General features: G+C 51.4%; 1 protein-coding gene and 1 long non-coding RNA gene across 3 annotated transcripts; one reads left to right on the top strand and one right to left on the bottom strand.

The window, feature by feature from the left end:
- Positions 1 to 726: 726 nt before the first annotated feature.
- Positions 727 to 2616, bottom strand: LOC108352136 (uncharacterized). Of its 2 annotated transcripts, XR_001840291.3 has the most exons (3): positions 2391 to 2613; positions 1821 to 1953; positions 727 to 1037 (listed from the first exon to the last, which is right to left on the bottom strand). It is a non-coding gene; the product is annotated as an uncharacterized LOC108352136 (long non-coding RNA). The 2 variants fall into 2 exon arrangements; XR_010055809.1 differs by lacking the exon at positions 1821 to 1953 and having other exon boundaries at positions 2391 to 2616.
- Kcnh4 (potassium voltage-gated channel subfamily H member 4) lies at positions 1686 to 21518 on the top strand. The gene is made up of 17 exons (NM_053630.2): positions 1686 to 1904; positions 3616 to 3849; positions 4157 to 4303; positions 4399 to 4526; positions 5434 to 5677; positions 6115 to 6272; positions 9356 to 9563; positions 11610 to 11804; positions 12213 to 12412; positions 14015 to 14264; positions 14825 to 15063; positions 15612 to 15650; positions 15847 to 16199; positions 16461 to 16567; positions 17391 to 17467; positions 19517 to 20227; positions 21282 to 21518. The coding sequence occupies exons 1-16, from the start codon at positions 1829 to 1831 to the stop codon at positions 19910 to 19912; spliced, it is 3051 nt and encodes a 1016-aa protein (NP_446082.2). The 5' UTR covers positions 1686 to 1828; the 3' UTR covers positions 19913 to 20227; positions 21282 to 21518.
- The last annotated feature ends 2147 nt before the right edge of the window (positions 21519 to 23665 follow it).

The raw sequence follows: 23665 nt of genomic DNA, 5'->3' as shown, positions 1-23665 counted from the left end.
GTCCATGGATGTGTGTTGCACGCTTGGGAGGGTGGAAATGAGGTACCGATGTGCCCTCACGTTCTTCTGCCCACTTTATTTAGAAACAAGGTGTTATGTATCCTAGGTTGCCCTCGAAGGACCAGAATGACCTTAAACTTAAATGACCTTCAGATCTTACTGCCTCTGTTTCCTCAGTGGTGTTGATATTGCAAGTGCGATTCACCGCGTCTCCTATATGCAATGGTAGGGATGACCCCAGAGCTTCATTCGTATATCTCAATTAAGCGAGCATTCTAACAACTGCTACATCCTCAGCCCCTACTGTTTTATAATAGGGACCAATACTGAGAGGTCCTGGAAAACTGCTCAACGGCACAGAATCCAACTGGCAAGGGCTGGATGTAATGCTCCAGAAGAGGCAAGGCACATGAGCTTTCCTGAGGAGCCTCCCAGAGCATCTGTAGTGTGGCCCACTGTACTGTGGATTGTGAGCAATGCCACACTGGAAAAGAGGTGGGTAAGTTCATGCAGCCATTGCATATGAGCGGCAGAGTTTGCACCTTGTTGTATAGAATGGAAGTCTGGGAATGGTCTTAAGCGGAGAACAAGCAAAGCTTTTTCTACAGCTCCATCCAAAAGTGCCAGTTGCGGGTTGAAGTGTGTGTCCCCCAAATTCACTCGTTGCAATCTCAGCTGCCTCCTCTCCCCCAGCATGTAGGAAGTGACCTTGCCAATGGAGTCAGCTAAGGTGAGATAGGAGACCTGTAATCCAGTATAAGTAGTGGTCTTACAAAAAAGGGGGGATTAGGGTACACAGAAACAGGAAGAGCTCACATGAACATGGGAATAAAAATCAGGGCAATGCACCCACCAGCTAAGAAATGCCAGCGGTCACCAGCAGTCCACCTAGAAGTTGGAAGAGAGCAAGGAAGAGATTCTTCTTCACAGCCTTCAGAGGGATCCAGCCCTGAGTTCACCTTGTACTCAGATTTCCAGATCCCAGAATTGTTTAAGCCATCCACTCGGTGTCACGGTGTCACGTGGCTGGAGCAATCCTACAACAGCAAAATAAAATCATAAAGTAGAGACAACAGGGCTGGCAAGATGGTTCAGTGGACAGAGATCTTGCAGTCAAGACTGAAGACCTGAGTTCGATCCTAGGGACCCACAAAGTGAAAGGAGAGAACCTACTTCGGAAATTGGCCTCTGACCTCCACACCTGCTCTACTGGCACAGGCACACACACACATATATGCAAAAATAAATAAAAACAATCTTTAAAAAAAAAAAAGAAGGAAAAATTCCAACTCCAGCAGGCGGCACTGTCAACCAGACACCAGCCAGCGTGGGCTGCGCGGGGAAACCCGTGGGGTGGAGCTACCGGAGCAGCCAGGGAACCACGCGCGTAGGGGCGTGATCACCCTGAAAGAAGGGCGGAGCCACCGTTCGAGTCCCACCTCTTAAGCTTGGATGGTGGGCGTGTCTCCGAGTCTCTCCCCAAGAGACACGCGTGGGCCGCTCCCCTCTGGGAGGAGGGCCACAGAGGAGGGCTGCGGGTGTCTCTGGCGGCCCCTCCCGGTGCGGAGCCACGTGGTGGGCGCGGGCTGAGCCCTCCGGGAAAAACCTGACCCGTGGGGAGGTGGGGTGGGGTGGGGGTGGCGGCTCCCGAAGTGCTGCGAGCGGAGCTTAGAACTAACAGGTTCAGAGCACACAGGCAGCGGCGGCGAGAGGAGGGGAGGAGGCAGGCCGGCGCATGGGGCGCCCCGGCCCCGCCGGTAGCGCGCCCCCTCCGGCCAGGCCGCGCTGAACGCAGCCCGCGCAACGCCTCGAATTCGTACCCGGGGCCATGCCGGTCATGAAGGGGTTGCTGGCCCCGCAAAACACCTTTCTGGACACCATCGCCACTCGCTTTGACGGCACGCGTGAGTTGGGCCGAGGCGGGGTCAAGTCTCCTTGGGATAGGGTGAATATCTGGATGTGGTGAGATCAGAGGAGAGAGAATGAGGTGCTGGGTCTCCTAAAACCGTGGTAAAGAAACGGGGTGCAGAGCCCTTGAGAGTGGAAATCAAGACATGGAGCACGGGGGTTGGGGGGCAAGGTTAGGGGGTGTGACTCAAGGCAAAAGCGGCTCTTTGTGCCACAGACGGAGGAGGGGCCTTGGGAGCCACCCACTCCAGGGCAGAGCTGAGCTGGGAGTGTGTATAGAGGTATCTGAGGCGCGGAGATGGGACAAAGTGGTCTGGTGACTACAGCTACCTCTGCCCCAGAAAAGAGAGAGAACAGACTTCGGCAAGACCTAGTCTGCATTAAGGTCACGCGCCCCCAAGTCATGAGATAACCGTGTGTGAGGTGGGTGAGGCAAAGCGGGGGCAAGTACTTGAGACTGAGAAAACTCCCTGCTAGCCCACCTGAGCTTGGTTCCCAAGTTCAGCACCCTGGACAGCCGCACAGCTCCTTCCCGGCCTCTTCCTCCGCCATTCCCTCTCCTAACTCTGGAACCCCCAGGTCTTCCTTTGTCCCTCTTCGAAACCCTGGCCGGCATTAGGAGGGTGGGGGAGCGGTAGCCGAGGGCGGAAACCGAACCGCCAGGGCCCTACCCCCCCCAACCTCCCTTGTTTCCATAGCGCCAATCACCGAGGCAACGGGCCCTGGGATGGAAGAAGTAGGCTGTGCCCAGGACCCAGTGCTTCCTAGGAACCCTCAGTGTCCTGATCAGACACCCCATCCCCTAACAGAACCCTCTCCTAGGGTCCTTAGACTGTTTGTGTCTCCTATCCCATCGACTAAGCCTATCCCTGTATGTCCCCCCACCCTCAAGGCTCTAATCCGCCAATGCTAGAGGGAGCCAACTCAGGTTCTGGTGCTGGGGTGGCTGCAGCTCACACCTCAATGCCTCTTCAATTTGACTCTGAGCATAAGGAACGGATCCTTTGAAACTCCTTTAAAATATATATATATATCAAAAAGTCGGCATTTCCTGGAAGGCAAGAAAGAGGGATGTGTCTCCCAGAGTCTTTCCCTCACTTTTAAGGACATTTATGACTTTTGAAATTTTCTGCCTTTTGGTTTAACAATGAGAGCGTGTGATGTCATCAGAATCTTTGTCCTGCTCGTTAAAAGAGGATGCTGGGATTGTATCCAAGAATGCACTTCCAAAATTGAGTGAAAGGGGGTGTAGGGGGAGATCTTCTAAGTGCCCCCGGGCCTTCCTTCCCAAGTTACCTGATGCAACCCACATTCATGGGGGAAAGGCACATTGTGTCCCACTTTGCAGATAAGGAAGCTGAGGTCTTAAGCCACATTGTGTAGGTGGTAGAAGTGAGTGCTGGAGTCCCTGTCTTTGCCATTCTTTATGGCTTTCTGCAGTCACAGTTCCCCGGCTTGAAGCCATGTGGTTCCCACATGAACCACATGGGATTCCTTTTCTAGCCCTTCAGGTCTCTGGGCCACCCTTGAGTCCTTACCCTTTGGTTGTACACTTTGTCCTTATGAGAACATCTCAGAGGGAGATTAGGAACCACCCGGAAGCTTCTAGCTCTCTGATCTCTGTCCATGACTTGAGGGAACTGTTGTTCATTTAAAAGTTAGCTCCCCTCTTGACTTGGTCCTGACCTTGACTTCTCCTTCCTGTAGACAGCAACTTTCTTCTGGCCAATGCCCAGGGCCCACGGGGTTTTCCCATCGTCTACTGCTCTGACGGCTTCTGTGAGCTCACAGGCTACGGCCGCACCGAGGTCATGCAGAAAACCTGTAGCTGCCGGTTCCTCTATGGCCCAGAGACCAGTGAGCCGGCCTTGCAACGGTTACAAAAAGCCCTGGAGGGCCACCAAGAACACAGAGCTGAAATCTGCTTTTACCGAAAGGATGGTAAAGAGCCCAACTTGGCTTGCCTGACATCTGCCCAAATCCCAGGGCTTCCCTCAGCAGAGTCTGCTAGGCACAGAGATGCTGATGGGCCTATCTTTCCATGGCCACAAGCTGCCTGTAGGACTAAGATCCTTTCTGGGTCTTGGTCTCTCCATTTGTAATGTGAAAGAACCAGATGACAGTTCTCTGGGGGTATCCCCCAGCTCTAAACCTTCACCAAAGCCTTTGACTAATTTGAGAAACCGAGGAGAATCAAAGGGTTGCCCAGGGATGCTCATGTACCTCTGCCTTCTCTCTGTGTCCACAGGCTCGGCCTTTTGGTGTCTTCTGGACATGATGCCCATCAAAAATGAGATGGGAGAGGTTGTGCTTTTCCTATTTTCCTTTAAGGACATCTCTCAGAGTGGAGGCCCAGGACTTGGCTCACCAGGGATCCATGGGGACAATAATCATGGTAACTACAGGTCCGGGTCTCAGTAGACTGTGCTACGTACAGCCTCTTAGGAGACAGCACCCTAACTTATTTCTGTCCACTTTTTTTCCCAATAGAAAACTCCCTTGGGAGGAGAGGAGCTAGCTCAAGACTTAGGTCCACGAGGAGGCAGAACCGGACAGTTCTACACCGGTTGACTGGCCACTTTGGTCGCCGGGACCAGGGAAGCGTGAAAGCCAATAGTGTGAGTTCCACTCCTCCCCCCACACACACACTGATATTCCTCGGTCCTCCAGCTTTAATTCCTTGCTACCTTCTCCCTCTTTCCTGTCCGTTCAATCTCCCTCCGTTGGCTTGTCCCTCTGCCCACCCATTTTCCACATGCAAGTTTCTGCTTCATCGCAAGCGTCCCCACTTCCTTTTCTTCAGTAGGCAATTGACGTTCTGGTAACGACATCACAGAGGGTGGGGCTCTAGCAGTAATCCTTCCCCTGAATGTAAGGGTTGTATCATGAGGGATGAACTCACAAGCTGCTGTGATCCTAGAATCCCACCCTGGGTGCCACCCGCAAGGTTCCTGACCAAGCCAGGCAATGAGTCCCCCACCTGCTTCTATAGTCTGTTACAGGGCAAAGGAATTGGGTCAACAGAGTTTACTTCCTCCCTGTGAGGGCATGCTCACCCCCTCACTAGCTCCCTAAAACTCAGAAAGAACTACAAAGAATTTATGGCCCTAAGAATGGTCTGATTGTCATCTGACAATCTTCAAGCAAGATGAGGGACAGTCCATGCCAATATTGCTGATAAGGCAAGATTTCTTTAGAAGCTGCCTGAGGGTGTTCTGTGGGGAGTGATAGAGTGATTGAGTGATAGAGTGCCTGCCTCAAAAGTACACAGCCTCTGGGTTAGGTCCCCAGCACCAGAAAGGGAAAAGAAGGAGTAAAGAGAACTACGAAAGAGAAACCTGAGCTATAACATGGTACAGATGCTGACCTGAGAATTCCCTGCCCCAAACCCCATATCTTCTCTCTCTTTTCTGGTTACCCGTCCAATACCAACCGTCCCCTTCCCCCTATCCCCAGACTCTCCCTTCCCTCAGCCTCAACTTTTCTTTCCCCTAAGTGTCCCTAACCGCTACCCTCTCCCTTTAGAACGTGTTTGAGCCAAAGCCATCAGTGCCTGAGTACAAAGTGGCCTCCGTGGGGGGCTCCCGCTGCCTGCTCCTCCACTACAGCATCCCCAAGGCTGTCTGGGACGGTCTCATCCTTCTCGCTACGTTCTACGTCGCGGTCACCGTCCCTTACAACGTCTGCTTCGCTGGTGATGACGACACCCCCATCACGTCCCGACACACCCTTGTCAGTGACATCGCTGTGGAGATGCTCTTCATCCTGGGTCAGACCCTCTGCTGTACTAACCTGGAGGGCGGGCTGTGGGGACCCACAACCCTCCGCTGCACTAATCTGGAGGGCGGGCTGTGGGGACCCACTCTGGCAAGCCTCTTCCAGCCTAGGTCTGCTGGGCCCTTCCTTAGCTTAAAGAGTCTTTGTAGTTCTGAGTTCTAGGGGCCTAGTGAGGGGTGAGTATGCCTTCAGAGTGGGAGGAGGCTTACCCCCTAGGACCCCATAAATCCCATAGTGCCCAGTACCCTGCAACCTTCCGCCATGTGGCATTTCCTTCCTATAGATCATCCAAGAGTCTCAGCTTTCTTCATTCTGCCTCCTCCTTCATTCTGGGCCTCCAATGCTCACTCCTAGCTTGCCCCATTCCTTAGCTACCTGACCTGAGAGTTCAGGCTATGGTCCCTAGTAACAGCCTCTTGCATTCCTCAGACATCATCTTGAACTTCCGCACCACCTACGTGTCCCAGTCGGGCCAGGTGGTTTCTGCTCCTCGGTCCATTGGCCTCCACTACCTGGCCACCTGGTTCTTCGTGGACCTCATTGCTGCTTTGCCCTTTGACCTGCTGTATGTCTTCAACATCACTGTGGTGAGTGACCCCCCCACACACACACACACATCCCACCATGCATCCTAGCATCTGAATGAACTCCAGCCTCTCCCATTAGCGGAGCAATCACAAACCCAGCCACAGTCCTATCCAATCATATGCAGATAGATGTTCCTCTGATCCTGCTATGGGCATAGCCCTGCCAGGCACTGGGAAGGAACCCAAAGGGTCTATGCCCTTTGGAGAACTCAGCTTACAGTCTTTGAGGGAAGCGGAGAGAACCGATTGCTAACTATGGCTACCAAGGCGGCATTGGTCGGACGCCAGATGAGTGGTACTTTTCACATTTTTTTATTTCACAAACAACGGATGAGCATTTAGCTGTCTGCAAAACACTATATGGGGGTCTGGTCACTATGGTAGAAAGAGATGAGGAAGTGGCCCTCAAAGCCCTCTCAGGTTGGTGAGACAGGCAGGGATAGTAGAGGGAGGACATGAGCCACAGAATTGCTGAATGGGAGATGGCAGTCGCTGCACAGGATCTGGGCTGGCCTTGGAGATCTGGGCTGGAACACTAGTATATGCAAAAACATTCTGAAATCAGGCCAGCACCTGGGGGCAGAAGCATCCCAGCTGGGCAGAGGCTGAGGTGGTCTGGGAAGGAACTGTTCCCGGGGGAGGCGGGAGCAGAGCCAGGCCTCTAAGAATGAACAGGATTTGGCTAGCAAAATGATGAAACTCCAGAGAAAGAGCATAGTAAGTCAAGCCAGGGAGTCAGAGGCTGGGTAGTGTACCTGGACCCGTGTCTTCGCTTGGGACTGCCTGGAAACGCCCTGAGTGGTCAGGGTGGAGGCTGGATAGTAGGTCTTTTCTAGTCCAAGGTGAGGCAGTCTTACCCTGTGTCCCCAAGCCCCCTCGCCATTATGGGGGAGGCGAGGTGGAGAGCAGTTTTCCTGTGTGCTCTCCCTGCCGCACTCAGCTATAGCAGGAAACCACCTACACGAAGCCGGATTTAACTAGCCGCCAACGGGCTGTGGGCCCCTTCTCCTGGTTGTGCACATGTGTGTGCATGCTCCTACACACGTGCGTGTGTGTGTGTGTGTGTGTGTGTGTGTGTGTGTGTGTGTAAGTCTGCCCTGAGGTCCACTGTAACCTTGCTTCTATGCCCACTAGATAGTCAGCCAGGCAGACTGCTGTCCTTACTGGAGAGGTGTGCTGCAGAGAGCCACCAGCCCCTCCTCTCAGGGTGCGGAGAGGATGTCCCCTCTCCTCTGTTGCCTTCAGGAGTACTTTACAGATCAGTACTGTACTTTCACACATGTGGAACCCTTCAGGGGAGGTTCTTGTATCTCTCAAACGTTGATATGAAAACTCAGTCAGACCTAGGTCTCCAGACTCCTGGTCTAGTATCCTTTCCCATTTACAACCTGCTTCCTGGATAAGCAGGATCTCCAAGTGTATGGCTCCAAATGTATGAGATGAGGAACAATACCGGAAGCCTGAGAGAGCTAGAACCGAAATAGAGGAGCAGACATATAAGAGTTACATAGAGCTAAAGGAGTCATGCCCACGGCATTTGGGCCAAAGGACAATGAGAGAAGAGCCCTTAAAGGTGCAGGCTGAAGGTTGGTGTGTTTGGTTAGGCCTTAATGAAGATCCATGTTGGGGAACCAGGGATGCTTCCTTTCTAGGCCCTTCATGAGGTGTAATGCCTTCTGGAGCAGTGTAATGCCAGGGCCCGGGGGTATGCTCTTTCATGCAGCTCCCTGAAAGGGTGGCGAGGGCCTTTCTATCAAGCCCAAGAGTCTTTAGCTCTAGCCTTCAAGCTGTGTGTGGGTAAGGAGTATAGCTACTCCTCGTTTGCCATATTAAAAGCCCTAACTGAAGTGTTAATAATTATAACAAAACCGGCAGATTGGGGTTGGGGATTTAGCTCAGCGGTAGAGTGCTTGCCTAGCAAGCGCAAGTTCCTGAGTTCGGTCCCCAGCTCCGAAAAAAAGAAAAAAGAAAAGAAAAGAAAACCGGCAGATTTGAAGGATATGGCTTCATGGTTTAGAAAGAAAGAAGGGGGTTGGGGGCTCTGGAGAGATGGCTCAGAGGTTAAGAGCATTGGCTACTCTTCCAGAGGTCCTGAGTTCAGTTCCTATCAATCACATGGTGGCTCACAACTATCTGTAACGGGATCTGATGCCCTCTTCTGTGCAGGCATACAGTTAAGCAGAACGCTGCATACGCAGTAAATAAATAAATTTTAAAAAGAAAAAAGGAGAGAGAGAGAGAGAGAGAGAGAGAGAGAGAGAGAGAGAGAACTTGTCTAGAATGTATAAGGTGGTCCTGGGTTTGATCCTGCATCTCTTTCCCATAGCAGTTGAATTAACAAAAGTTACCCTTGCTAGACACCGTGGCTCCATCAACCTCCAGCTCACAGCAGGTGTCCTCAAGCCCCGCTTTCCTTCTCACCGGTAGCTGACCTACAAGTAGAAAAGCCCTTGACCTCTGGCAGTCCTCAGGCCCCTTATTGGACCCCATTCCCTTCATTTCACTTCCCCATGCCAGTCGCCAATCCTGCTTGATGGTTTCTAGGGACAGTGGAGCTCTGAGCAGGGATCTTCCACAGATCACTCAGTCTACCCCTCTCTGCAAGCTACTACCAGGGCTTGCTCCTGTATCCCCCTATATAATTCTGTGAGGCAGCTTAGTCCCAAATGGACTCGGTGTCCATCTCCTTGAGTCTAGGTTACTGCTCTGTTATTTCCTTGGTCTGTGACTTGGAACAAGTCACTAGTGTGAGCCCTACGCAAACCAGGGTCCAGGATGATAACTGGACCAAAGACTTGGAAGGTTGTTTTGTTTATTTTAATGAGGACTGTAAATGCCTAACGCAGTGGTGGAACAAAGCGAAAGGAGTCCTCAGTGGCTGAGTTAATTATTCTCTCCTGATGCATTTTAAAGTCACTTTTTCAGGACAGCAGGGATAGGTTTTTTTTTTTTTTTTCTTTTTTCTTTGCAGCTTCCTCTGGCTCCTGGGTGTCTGGTGGGAAGGGCCTGGGCGGAGGTGGGGCTAAGTGAGAGCTCTGGGGAGGTGTGGCCTGCTGACAGCCTCCCCCGCTGCCCTCCTGCAGACCTCGCTGGTACATCTGCTGAAAACCGTGCGGCTCCTGCGGTTGCTGAGGCTGCTGCAGAAGCTAGAGCGGTACTCTCAGTGCAGCGCGGTGGTGCTCACGCTGCTCATGTCCGTCTTTGCACTCCTTGCCCACTGGATGGCCTGCGTCTGGTATGTCATCGGGCGCCGGGAGATGGAGGCCAATGACCCGCTGCTCTGGGACATTGGTGAGCCACCAGCCCCAGACTCCCCCCCCCCCCCCCGCTTGCTACCACCTCTCAACCTCTCTTATCCCCCCAAAATGCTACCAGCACTCAACACTTCCTCATCCCATAGTCCTCCAGCCATCAGATAAAATGCCGTGTTCATTTGCATCAAGTGTGGAGACACTGGTTTGAAGACAAGGGCTCTGCCTAGGGGGAAACTTCCAGCCTAGCAAGGAACAAGACCAAGATCACTGATAGGGGAAAGACCTTGATGGAGAGAGGGGATTTTGGACAGAGGAAGCAGCGTGTGTAAAGGCTTAGAAAGAGCTTAGTCTGTCAGCTCAAGGCCATCATCAATTCTTCTGTAGACACAATTAACGGAACCACTGTCGAGGAAGCAGACCCAGGCCCTCAATGTTTCCTTAGAAAGTAGGTCAGATCCTAGGCATTCTTGTCACCTCCCACTCCGTCAGCCCACACTGCCCCACCACTTGGATCTGGCATGGTCCTTTCATCTCTACTACCTCGCCCAATCTAATCCACCTTCCTCTCCTCATGACTCCTACAATGGGCTCAAGGGTTAAGAGCACTTGTTGACCTTACAGAGGACCTGGCTTCAGAACCAATCCCCTATGATAGGTAGCTCATAGGGGATCTATGCCCTCTTCTGACCTGTGTGTAAACGACACACACACACACACACACACACACACACACACACACACACAGTACAAATACATAACATGTTGGTGAACACTCATACCCATTAAAAAATAAATCTATAATAATAATTTTAAAACTTAATAGACACTGACCCTTTCCCTGCTTCTTTCTGCCTAGACCCATACATAACATGTTAGCAAACACTCATGGGGCTGGAGAGATGGCTCGGTGGTTAAGAGCACTGATGCTTCTTCTAGAGGTCCTGAGTTCAATTCCCAGCAACCACATGGTGGCTCACAACCATCTGTAATGAGATCAGATACCCTCTTCTGGTGTGTCTGAAGACAGCGACAGTGTACTCATACATAAAACAGGTCATTTTAAAAAATTAAAAAAAAACACTCATACACATTAAAGGTAAAATAAATCTGTAATAATAATTTTAAAACATAATAGACACTGACCCACCCCAGTTCTACCTGGCCCCTTACATAAGCTCCTCACTACCCTTGAACTCCACGCTATGGCTATGTGTTCAAGGCGGCCCTGTGTGATCTGTGTCCCTACCGTCTTCTCCTGTACAGCCCGTGTACACTAGCTGGCCTCCTGGACCTAGCAACCACTGATTTCTCACTATGGGCCTTGTATATGTTTTCCTTCCTAGGAGACCCAGGCTCCTTTCTTTCCCCAAGGTGAATTTCCTATTCTCTCAGTCTCCACCAAAATGTACCACATCCTAAGAGAGTGATGCCCCTAAGATCCATGTTGCCCCTACCCACAACCTGCTGTACACTTGCATAGCTTGCCTTCTGCCTGTAATGGCTTGTTTTCGTTTCCTCTTGACACTGATGGCAGGGACAGCCCTAGCTGGGTCAGATCTCAGCATTTTCCTACAACACATACATGCATAAGAAACACCCAGTAGGGGCTGGGGATTTAGCTCAGTGGTAGAGTGCTTACCTAGGAAGCGCAAGGCCCTGGGTTCGGTCCCCAGCTCCGAAAAAAAGAACCAAAAAAAAAAAAAAAAAAAAAGAAAGAAAAGAAAGAAACACCCAGTAACATATCAGAAAGTATGGAGTGGGTAGCCTTGGAGTCAACTGTAGGAAGTTCATGGCCTCCAGGCCCAGTCACCGCTGCCTGTCACACTTCCTGTCTCAGCAGCTACAAACTGGCCTTCTTTGTAAATATGTATCCAAGGCCAAACAGGCAGATCAGGAAAATGCTCTCTCCAGTGCTGCTAGTGTAGCCAGTCATAATAGCCAGTCATAATTTCTTCCGTGGCTTTTTTTTTTTTTTTTTTTTTTTTTTTTTTGAGTTGAGGACCGAACCCAGGGCCTTGCACTTGCTAGGCAAGCGCTCTACCACTGAGCTAAATCCCCAACCCCTCTTCTCTTTTTATCACAGGTTGGTTGCATGAGCTGGGTAAGCGGCTGGAGGAGCCTTATGTCAATGGCTCGGCCGGTGGACCATCTCGGCGCAGTGCCTACATCGCCGCGCTGTACTTCACGCTGAGCAGCCTCACCAGTGTAGGCTTCGGCAACGTTTGTGCCAACACTGACGCTGAGAAGATCTTCTCCATCTGCACGATGCTCATAGGCGGTGAGGCGAGACCCACTGTTTCCAGGGAGCCTAGGAATCCGGGCTTGTGCACAGGGAAATAAGGCTCAGAGGAAGCAAGTTGCCCACTCAAGTCCACACGGTCACGTGTTCACTCATATTCGCTACCCGCGACTATGCCCCCATAAACAGTTGTGATCTCTTTCAAGGGGTAAAAATACCCAAGGTCATGGTCAAGGGGGTGATGAGAGAGGAGTATGGGTGTGCCCCATCTATGGATTGTCGACTACTTCCCCCTGCCTCTGGTGGCTAGATGTGCTCCCAGGAACTGCTAGCTCTCCTGTGCTTCCCCAGAACCTCCGAGACCCATCCAAGGCAGGGTGATTCGGGGAGCACAAGGAGCAAAAGTGCGGTGAGAGCCTCTGATACTCTGGGTTGCCACCTCTGTAGCGCTGATGCACGCGGTGGTGTTTGGGAATGTCACAGCCATCATCCAGCGCATGTACTCCCGACGCTCGCTCTACCACAGCCGCATGAAGGATCTCAAGGACTTCATCCGAGTGCATCGTCTGCCCCGCCCACTCAAGCAGCGCATGCTCGAGTACTTCCAGACTACATGGGCCGTCAACAGCGGCATCGATGCCAACGAGGTAGTGCTGAGCAGGGGTTCCTGCCACGTGGAGGTGCAGTAGGGAAGGGGTACTGCCTCTCCAGGATGGGAACAGAGGCAACCAGGGTATAATGAGGCACGGGGCTCTCAGCAAGGATGTGCACCCAGACAAATCCAAATCCCTTTCTTTGGTCCTTAAACATGGAGGTTGAAAGGGAGCAGAATGCTCGAGTCTGGACTTGAGTGGACATCTTGCCTTCTCCGGGCCTCAGTTTCTCTGTCATGGTAGGCTTCACAGGTTTCCCCCAGTACTAGCGTGGGCCAAGCCATCCCTTTCCATTCATTCTTATGTACTGAATGGGACAGTAGCTAGAAATGGTTACAGGCAGCCTCAGCTCTAAAGGGGACCCCAAGAAATGTGGGAGAGTGAAACCCGTACAGAGAAACACATAGCAAATGGAACCATCCAGGAGTGAGTTCCTGCAGGAGGGCCCTTATTGTGTCTGAGTCCAGAGGGGACAAGGAAGGTGTTAGAGAAAGGGATACATCACAGTCAAGAGAATCAGTCTGTCATGAGACCATTCCAGGCCCCCCCAAAAAAAAAAAAAAGTGAGCTCTGGAGAAGGGTTGTGTCAGTGCCAGAGTCAGGGCTGGGCCAATGCAGTCCCAAGAGCAGATAGCCTTGAGTTTGCAGTTTTGTCCTGTCAGATCTCTAAGAAAGGGTATGGCAGAGGGTGGAGGAAGAAGTGCATGGGAAGCATCTGCCAGGAAAGGATCCACAAGAGCAGGCAAATTCTAGTTGGTTGCAAGAGAGCTACCCTGGTCTGGCTTGAGTGGGTCCAGGGATGAGATGAAGGCACCTAGGAGGAAGACGGAGCTTAGGGATGGAGGGGAGCGTCCAGGGTGAGCCATCAGGAGATGTGCTGCCTATGGGAGACTTAGGTGTCCATCAGGGAGTTGTAAATATACATTGAACCGAACGTTGGGGCTTCCAGGCCTGAGTAGTGGGGAAGAGGGGCGCTGGTTACCATGATGTGGGGAGGATGCAGAAGTGAGAAGTGACTGAGGGGATTGGCTATGCAGGGAGGCTGGGGGAGGAATCACCAGAGATTAGGGAGCAGAACCGGGAGGGAGCCTCTTCCAGGGACCCAGGCGGAAGAAGGAAGAGATCGGCAAGACAGAGTTGCCGAGGGGCTCCATGGTTCTATGAGGGAAATGTGGAGAGCCCTGGTAACGTTCAAGACCTTGCCTGAGCCTGCAGTTTACAGATAGGGATACTGAGGCCCAGAGACGAGAAAGGGAGGGTTCCTACTTTCCCAGTTCCCAGCTGAAGTCTGACCCACCAAGGATGACTCTTCACTGTATAGAATTGAGCAACCAGAATCTAGGAATGTTGAGCATGTGCAGTCATGTGCGGTACCCAGAGGGCAGACTTGGTCTCTGCCCGGAAGTTAGATTTGGTTGGCGATCCACAGAGTAAGGAAAATTGAGACCAGACAAGAAATCTCCCTAAGGTCCAGCGGGTAATTTTAAAGAGAGGGCAAGTTGGCACCCTTGCCCTTGGGGACAGCCCAATTCATTTGTAGAGTTGAGTATCGACTGCCAAGGGGATGGCCAGAATAACCTCTGCCTCTTATGACAGTTACTGCGTGACTTCCCGGATGAGCTGCGAGCTGACATCGCCATGCACCTGAATCGGGAGATCCTGCAGCTGCCTTTGTTTGGAGCAGCAAGCAGGGGCTGCCTTCGTGCCCTCTCCCTGCACATCAAGACCTCATTTTGTGCTCCTGGGGAGTTCCTGCTACGCCGTGGGGATGCCCTGCAGGCACACTACTATGTCTGCTCTGGCTCTCTTGAGGTGCTCCGAGACAACACGGTGCTGGCCATCCTTGGTGAGAACCCCACCACCTCACACTAAGGCCCATCCTAAGACCTTCTTCGGGGAGCTTGGGGATAGCCTGGGGTTCAGGGAATGGAGACCTCTAATGAGTACCTAGAATGCCTACCAAGGAGTAGTCTTCCTCGATTCTTTCACCCTATTACAGTTCCTCCTGGCCGTTCCTCCCACTCTGCCCTGGCTCTTTGGCCACACCTTAACCCATGGGCCCGCCATCAGTGACTCTCACACCTACTCGTCCTTTTCTGTTGCATCATCTTCCAGCTCCATTGACCTGTCCATCCCCAAACAACTCTAACACCTGTGGCCCTTTCCGGTTTAACTGACCCCTCTGGCCCATTCTTTACTGATCATCCAATTCTTTTGGTCATTTCTCCAGCACTGTAGACCTCTCCCGCTGCCTGCTACCCAGCTTCACCTGCCAGTCTCCATTGGCCTGTTCCAAGTTCCCTCTTCCAATGCGCTAACTCACCTTCAACCATCCTTAAGTCCTCTGACCCTCTCCCACTGATATTCCACTCATCCCTGTTGACTATCCCCTTCCTCTACCCACAGGAAAGGGGGACTTGATTGGGGCAGACATCCCTGAGTTGGGGCAGGAGCCTGGGGCAGGGGCAGGCTGCGTGCTGAAGACCAGCGCTGATGTGAAAGCACTGACTTACTGCGGCCTGCAGCAGCTGAGCAGCCGAGGGCTGGCCGAGGTCCTTCGGTTGTATCCGGAATATGTGGCTGCCTTCAGGGCTGGCCTACCCCGGGACCTAACCTTCAACCTGCGCCAAGGCTCTGAAAACAATGTATGTTGACAATGTATGACTGCCACCCCCACCAAAGTACCTTCCTTCAAGACAGATATCCTCTTGGATCTCTCTCCTCCCTAAAAACATCACCTTTAACTCCAACTTCCTCCCTGTATTGCTTCATATACACTCTCTTCCTACCCCACTCTACTTGGGCCTCCCCCAGCCTCTGGACCACCTCTTAACAGCTTCCAACTATTAGTCAGTACCTCTCAGCCTTGTCTTATCTTTTTGAACAACCCCTTCTTTTAGATCTCTCTCTGAACCGGCACCAACCTCCCAACCCCTCACACCAAAGTTCCTCTCCTCTGCTGTCCCAATGGTCTGTTTTGGACTGTGTCTACACCTTAGGCCTTTGTCTTTTGCTACTTTGGGGTTCGATTGGTCATTCTGAACTCCTCTGAGTTGGGAGTTGGTGGTCTGGTTCGATTCCATAAAAAGGTCCCACATACTCAACCCCTTAACACTGTTCAGTAGAGTGGGGAGGGGCTGTACCAGAGGAGTGAAGAGCTAGGAGTCAGCTTGAATCCCCACTGTCTCCACAGGGCCTCGGCCGCTTCTCACGTTCTCCTCGACTCTCCCAGGTAATCCGTCCGCGTTTCTGGGTGGGGCGAGGTTGTTCTGTGGAGAGGCTGGGAGGTGTGCAGCTTTCCTTAGCTCCTCTGCCACAGGGAGAAGGGACAGGGGACTGGGAGGAGCACCTGGTGCTGAGGCTTGCATCCCAGTGAAGGGTCCTGTTGTCCACTGTCCAGTAACAGCTGATGCTCCCTCTTCCCTCAGGCACGCTCCGACACTCTTGGTTCCTCCTCAGACAAGACTCTGCCATCCATCACAGAAACCGAGGGTGGCATGGAGCCTGGGGCTGGTTCCAAGCCCCGTCGGCCCCTCCTGCTGCCCAACCTCAGTCCAGCACGACCTCGGGGGTCCCTGGTCAGCCTTTTGGGCGAAGAGCTGCCCCCATTCTCAGCCCTTGTCTCCTCTCCTTCCCTGTCCCCAACTCCTTCCCCTGCCCTGGCTGGCCGGGGTTCAAGTCCCTCCCTGCACGGGCCCCCCAGGGGCTCTGCTGCCTGGAAGCCCCCCCAGCTCCTCACCCCCCCACTGGGAACATTTGGACCTCCGGACCTCAGTCCCCGGTGAGATGCCAGCCTTCCTTACCTTTCCCATATCCCTGCTGGCTTCCAGAACCTTCTTTGGGCTCCATTCCCAGCGCTCCAACCAGTGCTCCTTCCTGTCTCTGCCCCATCTGCCTTTCCAACCACAGCTTGCAATCCCATTCTGCTTTGACCACTGTTCTTCCCCAGTTTCCTGCCTCTGCTGCCCTCATTGACCCTCTGCCTACCCTGTTCCGCCCCGCACTCTCCCTGTGGTGCTGATGAACACTACTCTACCCTCAGGATCGTGGATGGCATTGAGGACTCCAGTAACACAGCTGAGGCTCCTACATTCCGGTTCAGCAAGAGGCCGGAGCCCACCAGAACCCGTTCACAGGCTCCCCTTTCAGGTAAGGAGCCACAATGACTTCAAATCACAGTCATTTATGTATCTGCCCATTTATTCATCTATCCACCTGTACCCATCCATCCATCCATCCATCCATCCATCCATCCATTCATCCATCCACTTATCTATCTCATCCATCCATCCATCTACCCATCCACTCCATGGCACGTGTGTTACGTGCCATCCTAGGGATACAGTTAAACTAGAGCTTGCCAAAAGTTGCATACAACCAAACCAGATCCCGCCAACATTTTATCTGGGGGCTGGGGCTGGGGAGAATAGTAGAATTCTGCGCTGAGTTCTACAACTGAGAGGAGAGCAAGATTTTGTGGTAGGACTGGAAGGGCACTTTGGTTGATTCTTAAATGGACTGCAAGGAGCCACAGACACGGTTCAGCGGTAAAGCCTGATTAACTGAGTGTGATCCCTAGAACCCGTATGCTGGGAAGAGAGAACTGAAAGTTGTCCTGGCGCTGTGGAATGCATGTATACACAGCTATAAATAAATATGTGTAATTGAGAAGAAAAGGAGAACGTGGCACGTTGGTAAAGTGGAGCGACCGTTCAAAGGTATAAAGGCATGCACAGAAGAGACACTGTGTTTGAATGCCAAGAAGTCCTCTTGCCTAGAGCTGGAGAGTGGCAGGCATGGAGGAAAAGCAGAGACTGGGAGAGTGGCAGGGCCACAAAACCAGCCACTGATGTTGGTTTCCCCATCTCTCTGACACTAGAGCGTTCTATTCCTTGCTTCCTGCTTGCTAGGCAACAGAGAGGTGTGGGCACCTGTGAACTCATCGTGCCTCTTCACCCCATTCTGCCCACAGGCCCTAGGCTCAGCCGGGAACTGGCCACAGAGGCAGCAGAGGAGGTGAAGGAAAAGGTCTGCAGGCTGAACCAAGAGGTGAGTTTGGCTTGGCTCTTCCCCTCCGACCCCAGAGAATATTGTCTTGGGGTCTGAGAGGAGCATGTTGTGTTCTAGAGCTAGCCAGAGTCCTGTGATCTGTTAGTCATGCTAGCTAAATTACTCTGGGTAAGCCCCACAACTATGCTGGGCTTCCGTTTCCTCACTTAAAAGTTAGAAAAATGGTATGTCTGTCTGGGTGGTGATGGTGCACGCCTTTAATCCTAGCGCTCAGGAGGCAGAGGCAGGCAATGGCCGAGTCCAAGGTCTACAGAGTGAGTTTCAGGAGAGTTAGAGGGATAGATGGAGAAACTCAAAAAAACCAAACGATTGATTGAGAGGTAGATGATAGATAGAGAGATAGAGAGATAGAGAGATAGATAGATAGATAGACAGACAGATAATAGACAGACAGATGACAGATGAGAGAAAAATAGTATGTCCTCCCTAGAAGTGTGAGAATAAGAGTGCATACATATCTGGTCTGGGTCCTGCTGCATCTCGAATATTCACTAACACCTCTCCCTCTCACAACTAGGTCTCCATTTGCAGCCTGAGACCATCCAACCAAACACAAGTCTGATGCCCAAGGCTTAAGTCCTTTCCCTTTTAACCTTTACTCAGTCTTGGGAAATGGGTGTGTGTGTGTGTGTGTGTGTGTGTGTGTGTGTGTGTCCACTTTTAGGCTTAGAGGGCCTATGCCCTTATGGCTGAATACTGGCCAGGAAGAGACCATATTCTATATACTTAGGCTAGGCACCGCCTCTACTCCTTCCCCAAGGGATCTCAGTACTGTCGCCACACAGCTACCAAACTCAACCCCTGGGAGACACCTTCCCTCAGTTCTAATAAACAGCCAGGAGCCCAGAGAGGCAGCATTTGAGCCAGAGCAGAGCCTAGAGCTATCTCCAGGTCAAGGTTAATGGCAAGTTCTGCTTCTGCTTCTCCTGACTGCCTTGGGCTGCCCTCAGCTCCAGGACAGTGCTTCCCATACCTGAATTTGTATCTGCACTGCCCCTTCACGTACAAGTTCCCTGGCTCCTATCAGTTTGGAATGTCTAGGGTGGGGTCAAGAACTCTGCATGTTGACAAGTTTCTCAATGGACTCAGCACTCATTAAAAAGCCACCCATGAAGACACTTAGGCGATGAGTTAAGAGCAATGCTGTGACTGCATTTTTTCCCCCTATATTTTATAAAAGGGAGGGGGAGCCAAGTGTAGTGGCTCATGCCTGTAACCCCGAAACTCCAGGGATAGAAGCAAGGAAGATCAAGAATCCAGGACCATCCTTGCCTACATGGCAGCCTGAGCTCTCTGAGACAGTCTCAGGGAGATGGCTTCACTGGTAAAGTGCCTGCCACATAGACATAAGGACCTGACTTCTGATCCCTAGTGCACACTGAAAGCCAGGCGTGGTGCTGCGTGTCTGTAACACTGGTGATGGGGAAGGGATTTGGACAGACACACGCCGGTCACCCAGTCTAGATGGTTGGTGAGCTCCAAGTTCAGTGAGAGGGCTCTGTCTCAGTCTTTCCCCCACCTGTCCTGGAACTCTATAGACCAGGTTAGCCTCAAATTCACAAAGACCCACCCGCCTCTGGGATTAAAAGTGTGTGCCACCATCATCCAGTGAGGCTTTGTCTTCAAACAAACAAACAAACAAAACTAAAACTAAACAAACAAACAAAACCATAGAGAATAAGAGGAAGTCATCCTGTGTTGACCTCTGGCCTAGGACATCTGCACTCAAGTGTACACACACACACACACACACACACACACACACACACGCATAAACACACATGCAGTGCACATACACACAAATATGTAAAAAGCCAGGGAGCGGGTGCAGCAGTGTCCGATGTCACAAATAACTTTCTGGAAATAAATTGGGGTACTCGTAGGCTATTATAGCTCCTGCTCTTTCTTCTTCCCAGGTGGTTGTGAACCGACAGTGTTGAAGGAAGTTGTAATCTGTAGTGTGGGGGATGAGGGGTGACCTGGTTATTGCTATGGTGTCCATGAGACATTTTGCTATATTTTCAACAGATTTCCAGACTCAACCAGGAAGTGTCTCAGCTGAGCCGGGAGCTTCGCCAAGTGATGGGCCTCTTACAGGCCAGGCTGGGTCCCCCAAGTCACCCACCTGACTCCACTTGGCTCCCAGACCTTCCTTGTCCCCATCAGAGACCGCCATGCATCTCTCCTCATATGTCTGGACCTCCACCTGGTCTCCAGAATACTACACTTGCTGTAGTCCACTGTCCAGCCAGTGTTGGGACAGTGGAGATAGGGGCCACCCCCTCAGAGCTGAGGTCTTCCATGGTGCCACCCTTTCCCTCAGAACCTGATCCTCTTGGACCCTCTCCAGTGCCAGAGGCTTCTCCTCTGACCCCAAGCCTCCTGAAGCACAGCTTCCAGTCTGGGTCAGACACATTCCACTGACCCTGGCCTTGGGCCCAGGCCTGTCTGGGGTGGGCTTAATTACCTGCCATCCAGGGAGGAGCTGGGCTCCTTGGCCTCTTGCCTTGGGGTCAGCAGCTGCCAGCTGGTCTGGTTGGCTCTGGATTCTCTGGACTTTTTAACAATGAGTGGCCACATCTAACCCCGTTCCATTTTCTAAACCATCCCCCCCACCCGTCCTACTCTTGTGGGAGGGGAGTCACCTGAAGCCGTGGAATCCAGCAGGCATGAAATGGACCATGGTGCCTTGTTGGGCTACGCAGAGGAGATGTCTTACTTTCTCCCCACGACTTGGAGGTAGGTATAAGCTGGGGACAGAAGAATGGTCAAGAGCAAGGATCTAACTTAGTAAATGAAGGCTGGGGTTAGACGAGGCAGGGTGTAGAGGAGAGGGCTAGATGGTATTACAGTATTACGGAGCTCTTCTGTCCCAGATTCTGGGTCCTTTGCAGAGGACCCTGAGAACAATGTCACCTTGAGGGGAGTGAGTTTGAGATTCTGTCATCTGAGAACCCTAGTACATTTTAGGCCTCCTACTAGCAGCCAAACTGAAGGAGTTCACTTCACCCCAGGGCACACACAGAAACAAACTGATGGCTCCAGATGTGTCTTTGGCTCTCAGAACACTTTTTTTCTTCTTCAAAATTATTAACATCAAACTCCAGATAGAGCCACAAAATATTCAGTATTCTAACTTCTCAAGAAAACCAAACCAAACCAAACCAAACCAAACCAAACCAAACCAAACCAAACCAAAGATGTCTGGATACCAAGAGACAATATTCATCTGGCAAAAATCAGTAATCCTTAGTCGAAGGTGGCTAAAGAAATAGTCTCTATTTCTTCAGTCTCCTGCTTGTTGATCATTTCGTTTTCTTTTTTTTTTTTTTCTTTTTTTTTTTCTTTTTTTCGGAGCTGGGGACCGAACCCAGGGCCTTGTGCTTGCTAGGCAAGCACTCTACCACTGAGCTAAATCCCCAACCCCTCGTTTTCTTTTTTTTTTTTTTAAGGTTTATTTATTTATTATAGATAAGTACACTGTAGCTATCTTCAGACACACCAGCAGAGGGCATCAGATCTCATTACAGATGGTTGTGAGCCACCATGTGGTTGCTGGGATTTGAACTGAGGACCTCTGGAAGGGCAGTCAGTGCTCTTAACCGCTGAGCCATCTCTCCAGCCCCTTGTTGATCATTTCTTGATGGCCAAATTGGCTTCTCTTATTTGTTTGGTCTTTGTGTTTTTTTCAGTTCGCAATCCCTGTCTTAGAGTGGGCTCCAAGGGGGTCCTAATAATGTCTGTTCGTACTCTTGACTCGGGCCTGTCAACATCTGTTTCTGTCTCTCTACAGGCTGTCATGCAAGGTGGTCCCTTCTGCTGCCAGCAGCTCAAAGCATTCTAGCTTTACCCTTCTGCAGTTCCCACCTCCAAACATCAGTCATATCTGCCCCCCTCCCTCCCAACATGGTCTCGACCTCAATGAGGATCTGGGCAACTCACAAACCCTCTCTGGTTTCCAGCTCCCCTTTCTCACTAAACACCCCAGGCTCACTTTTGGATAGAAAATAAATCCATATATTTTTGTAGACGTTGACTCTGGCTGTTTCTGGGGGTTAGTCTGAGAGCCCCAGGGCTTTGAAAGAGCTAACGCAAGCAGACACACCCCACCGTACCCCAGGGCCCTGTTGCTGTCTCTAGGAAGGGCAAAGGCGCCAGCCAATCCACTTGGCATCATATTCACGCCACCAGAGACTCCTCGGATAAGGGAGAAACCTTAATGAGTCGCTAAGGGCTTATTACATTCCTTCCTCCCCACCACCTAGTTACAACCACAAATACACAGTATGTGGGAGAGGTGTCTGATCAGGCTCATCTTCAGCCTTAGGAAGAAATCCCAGGAAATTCCTTGCCCTCCTAACTAAGGCACTCTTCTTTCCAGGATAGGTGTTTGATGTTAAGCTAGGTGGTATAGTCTGTAATCGTGGGCAGGTCGGGGAAGAGAAGAACGTATCTCCAGTTAAGAACCTGCTAAGAATCCACTCTCCCAAGCTCTGTCTTCGCTCACCTTAACATTTCTGGGAAGGTCTGTGCATGTCGTGTGGTACATATGTTGTAGGAGACTGGCACCTTGGTGATGAGCTGAAATTTGAAGTGGGCACAGCTTTGTGGCACGTTGTCCCAGACAGGTCCATTCTTCAGCTCAAGCTTTCAGAGTACGACTGATACTGCCCCATGTCCTAGGTACTACATGGTCTCTGGGGTGGGCTTTGATTTTATATAGGTTTTGAGCAGTATCCTTGGGCGAGAGATGCAGAAAGAGGCCAGTGTTGGAGGCTGGTGTTAAGCAGAAGTGGTCCTAATTCATAGAGAAGGAATTAGAAAAACCAGAAATAGAACTGACCTGTGGTAGAAGGGGGTTGTGGTTTTCATCTATAGTGATGGGTAGAGAGAACACAGGCAGTCCTTGAAGTAGAGCTAATTCTGATTGGGGGTGGAGGTGGCCCTGGTATGTTTGGGAGCAGAACCTAAGAAAGAAAGAAAGCTTAATCCATCGTGGTGGTTACACACACGTTTAATTCCAGCACTCCAGAAGTAGAGGCAGGGGGATCTCTGGGTATTAAAATACAACCCATCTACAAAGCGAGTTCCAGGCCAATCAGAACTACATAGTGAGAGCTTATGTGGAAGAAAGGGAGAGAGAGAGAGAGAGAGAGAGAGAGAGAGAGAGAGAGAGAGAGAGAGAGAGAGCCTGCCTGTGGCAGCAGCAGGTCTGCTTTTCATCCCATCTAGTATCATCCAGAGAACTCCTGGATGTAATTTAAAAATTGCATTTCTTCACATATTTGGGGGAGGGTGGATGAGGTTTTTTTTTTTTTAAGATTTATTTATTATATATAAGTACACTGTAGCTGTCTTCAGACACAGCAGAGGAGAGCAGGTCTCATTACAGATGGTTGCATGTGGTTGCTGGGATTTGAACTCAGGACCTCTGGAAGAGCAATCAGTGCTCTTAACTGCTGAGCCATCTCTCCAGCCCTAGGATGAGTTCTTAAATGCCACGGCACACAGGTGAATGTCAAAAGACAACTTGTGGGAGTCTGTCTTACGCCATGTGAGTCCTGGGGATGGAACTCAATCAGGCTTGGCTGCAAGCACCTTTACCCGTTGAGCCATTTTGCTAGCCCCCAGAGGCCCCATTCTACAGAGTTTTCATCACTTTTTTTTTTTTTTTTTTTTTTAAAGCCAGGGTCTTACTACATAACCCTTGCGATTACTCACAGAGATCTGCCAGCCTCTGCCTTCGGAGCAAGCCATCACACCTGGCCTTTCCTATAATAGAATGTCCTCAATAATCAGCCTCCTGGATGGGCCTTGGCTTCTCTAAGTTGCCGAGGGCACACGACTGGTCTACGCGGCTACATGAGCATCATATTTTTCCTTTCTCAATTCTGCATGAACAGTCCTCGGTCTACCCTCTTGGAAAGCTCAGCCACATGCCTTCCCTCGGGGCACCTGGGACTGGCAGTGACGCGATAAGCAGGCCTAGACCGGCTCCGCCCCACCAGTAGCCGGTTCCACCCTAAACCCAAGTGCCAGGCAGCCCCCGGCTCCTCCCTGTGCTGAGAACTACAAGTCCCGCCATTCCTCGCGCGCACTCTTCCTCCTTTCCCGCGTTGATTGTGGGTAGGATCGGAGTGTCTCCCATTGGTCTGTCCTTTCTGTCAGTTACCTGAG

This window comes from Rattus norvegicus, chromosome 10 (genome assembly GCF_036323735.1).
Source record: "Rattus norvegicus strain BN/NHsdMcwi chromosome 10, GRCr8, whole genome shotgun sequence".
Lineage (NCBI taxonomy): Eukaryota > Metazoa > Chordata > Mammalia > Rodentia > Muridae > Rattus > Rattus norvegicus.
The sequence above is the reverse complement of the archived record's forward strand: the minus strand, read 5'-3'. Positions and strand labels throughout refer to the sequence as shown.

Excerpts from the sequence above, each read along its gene's own strand:
- Kcnh4 (NM_053630.2), top strand. The coding sequence starts at position 1,829 with ATGCCGGTCATGAAGGGGTTGCTGGCCCCGCAAAACACCTTTCTGGAC. Across the intron at positions 4,304-4,398 it reads CCATGGGGACAATAATCATG|AAAACTCCCTTGGGAGGAGA; the intron begins GTAACTACAGGT and ends TTTTCCCAATAG. Across the intron at positions 16,568-17,390 it reads TTCACAGGCTCCCCTTTCAG|GCCCTAGGCTCAGCCGGGAA; the intron begins GTAAGGAGCCAC and ends TTCTGCCCACAG.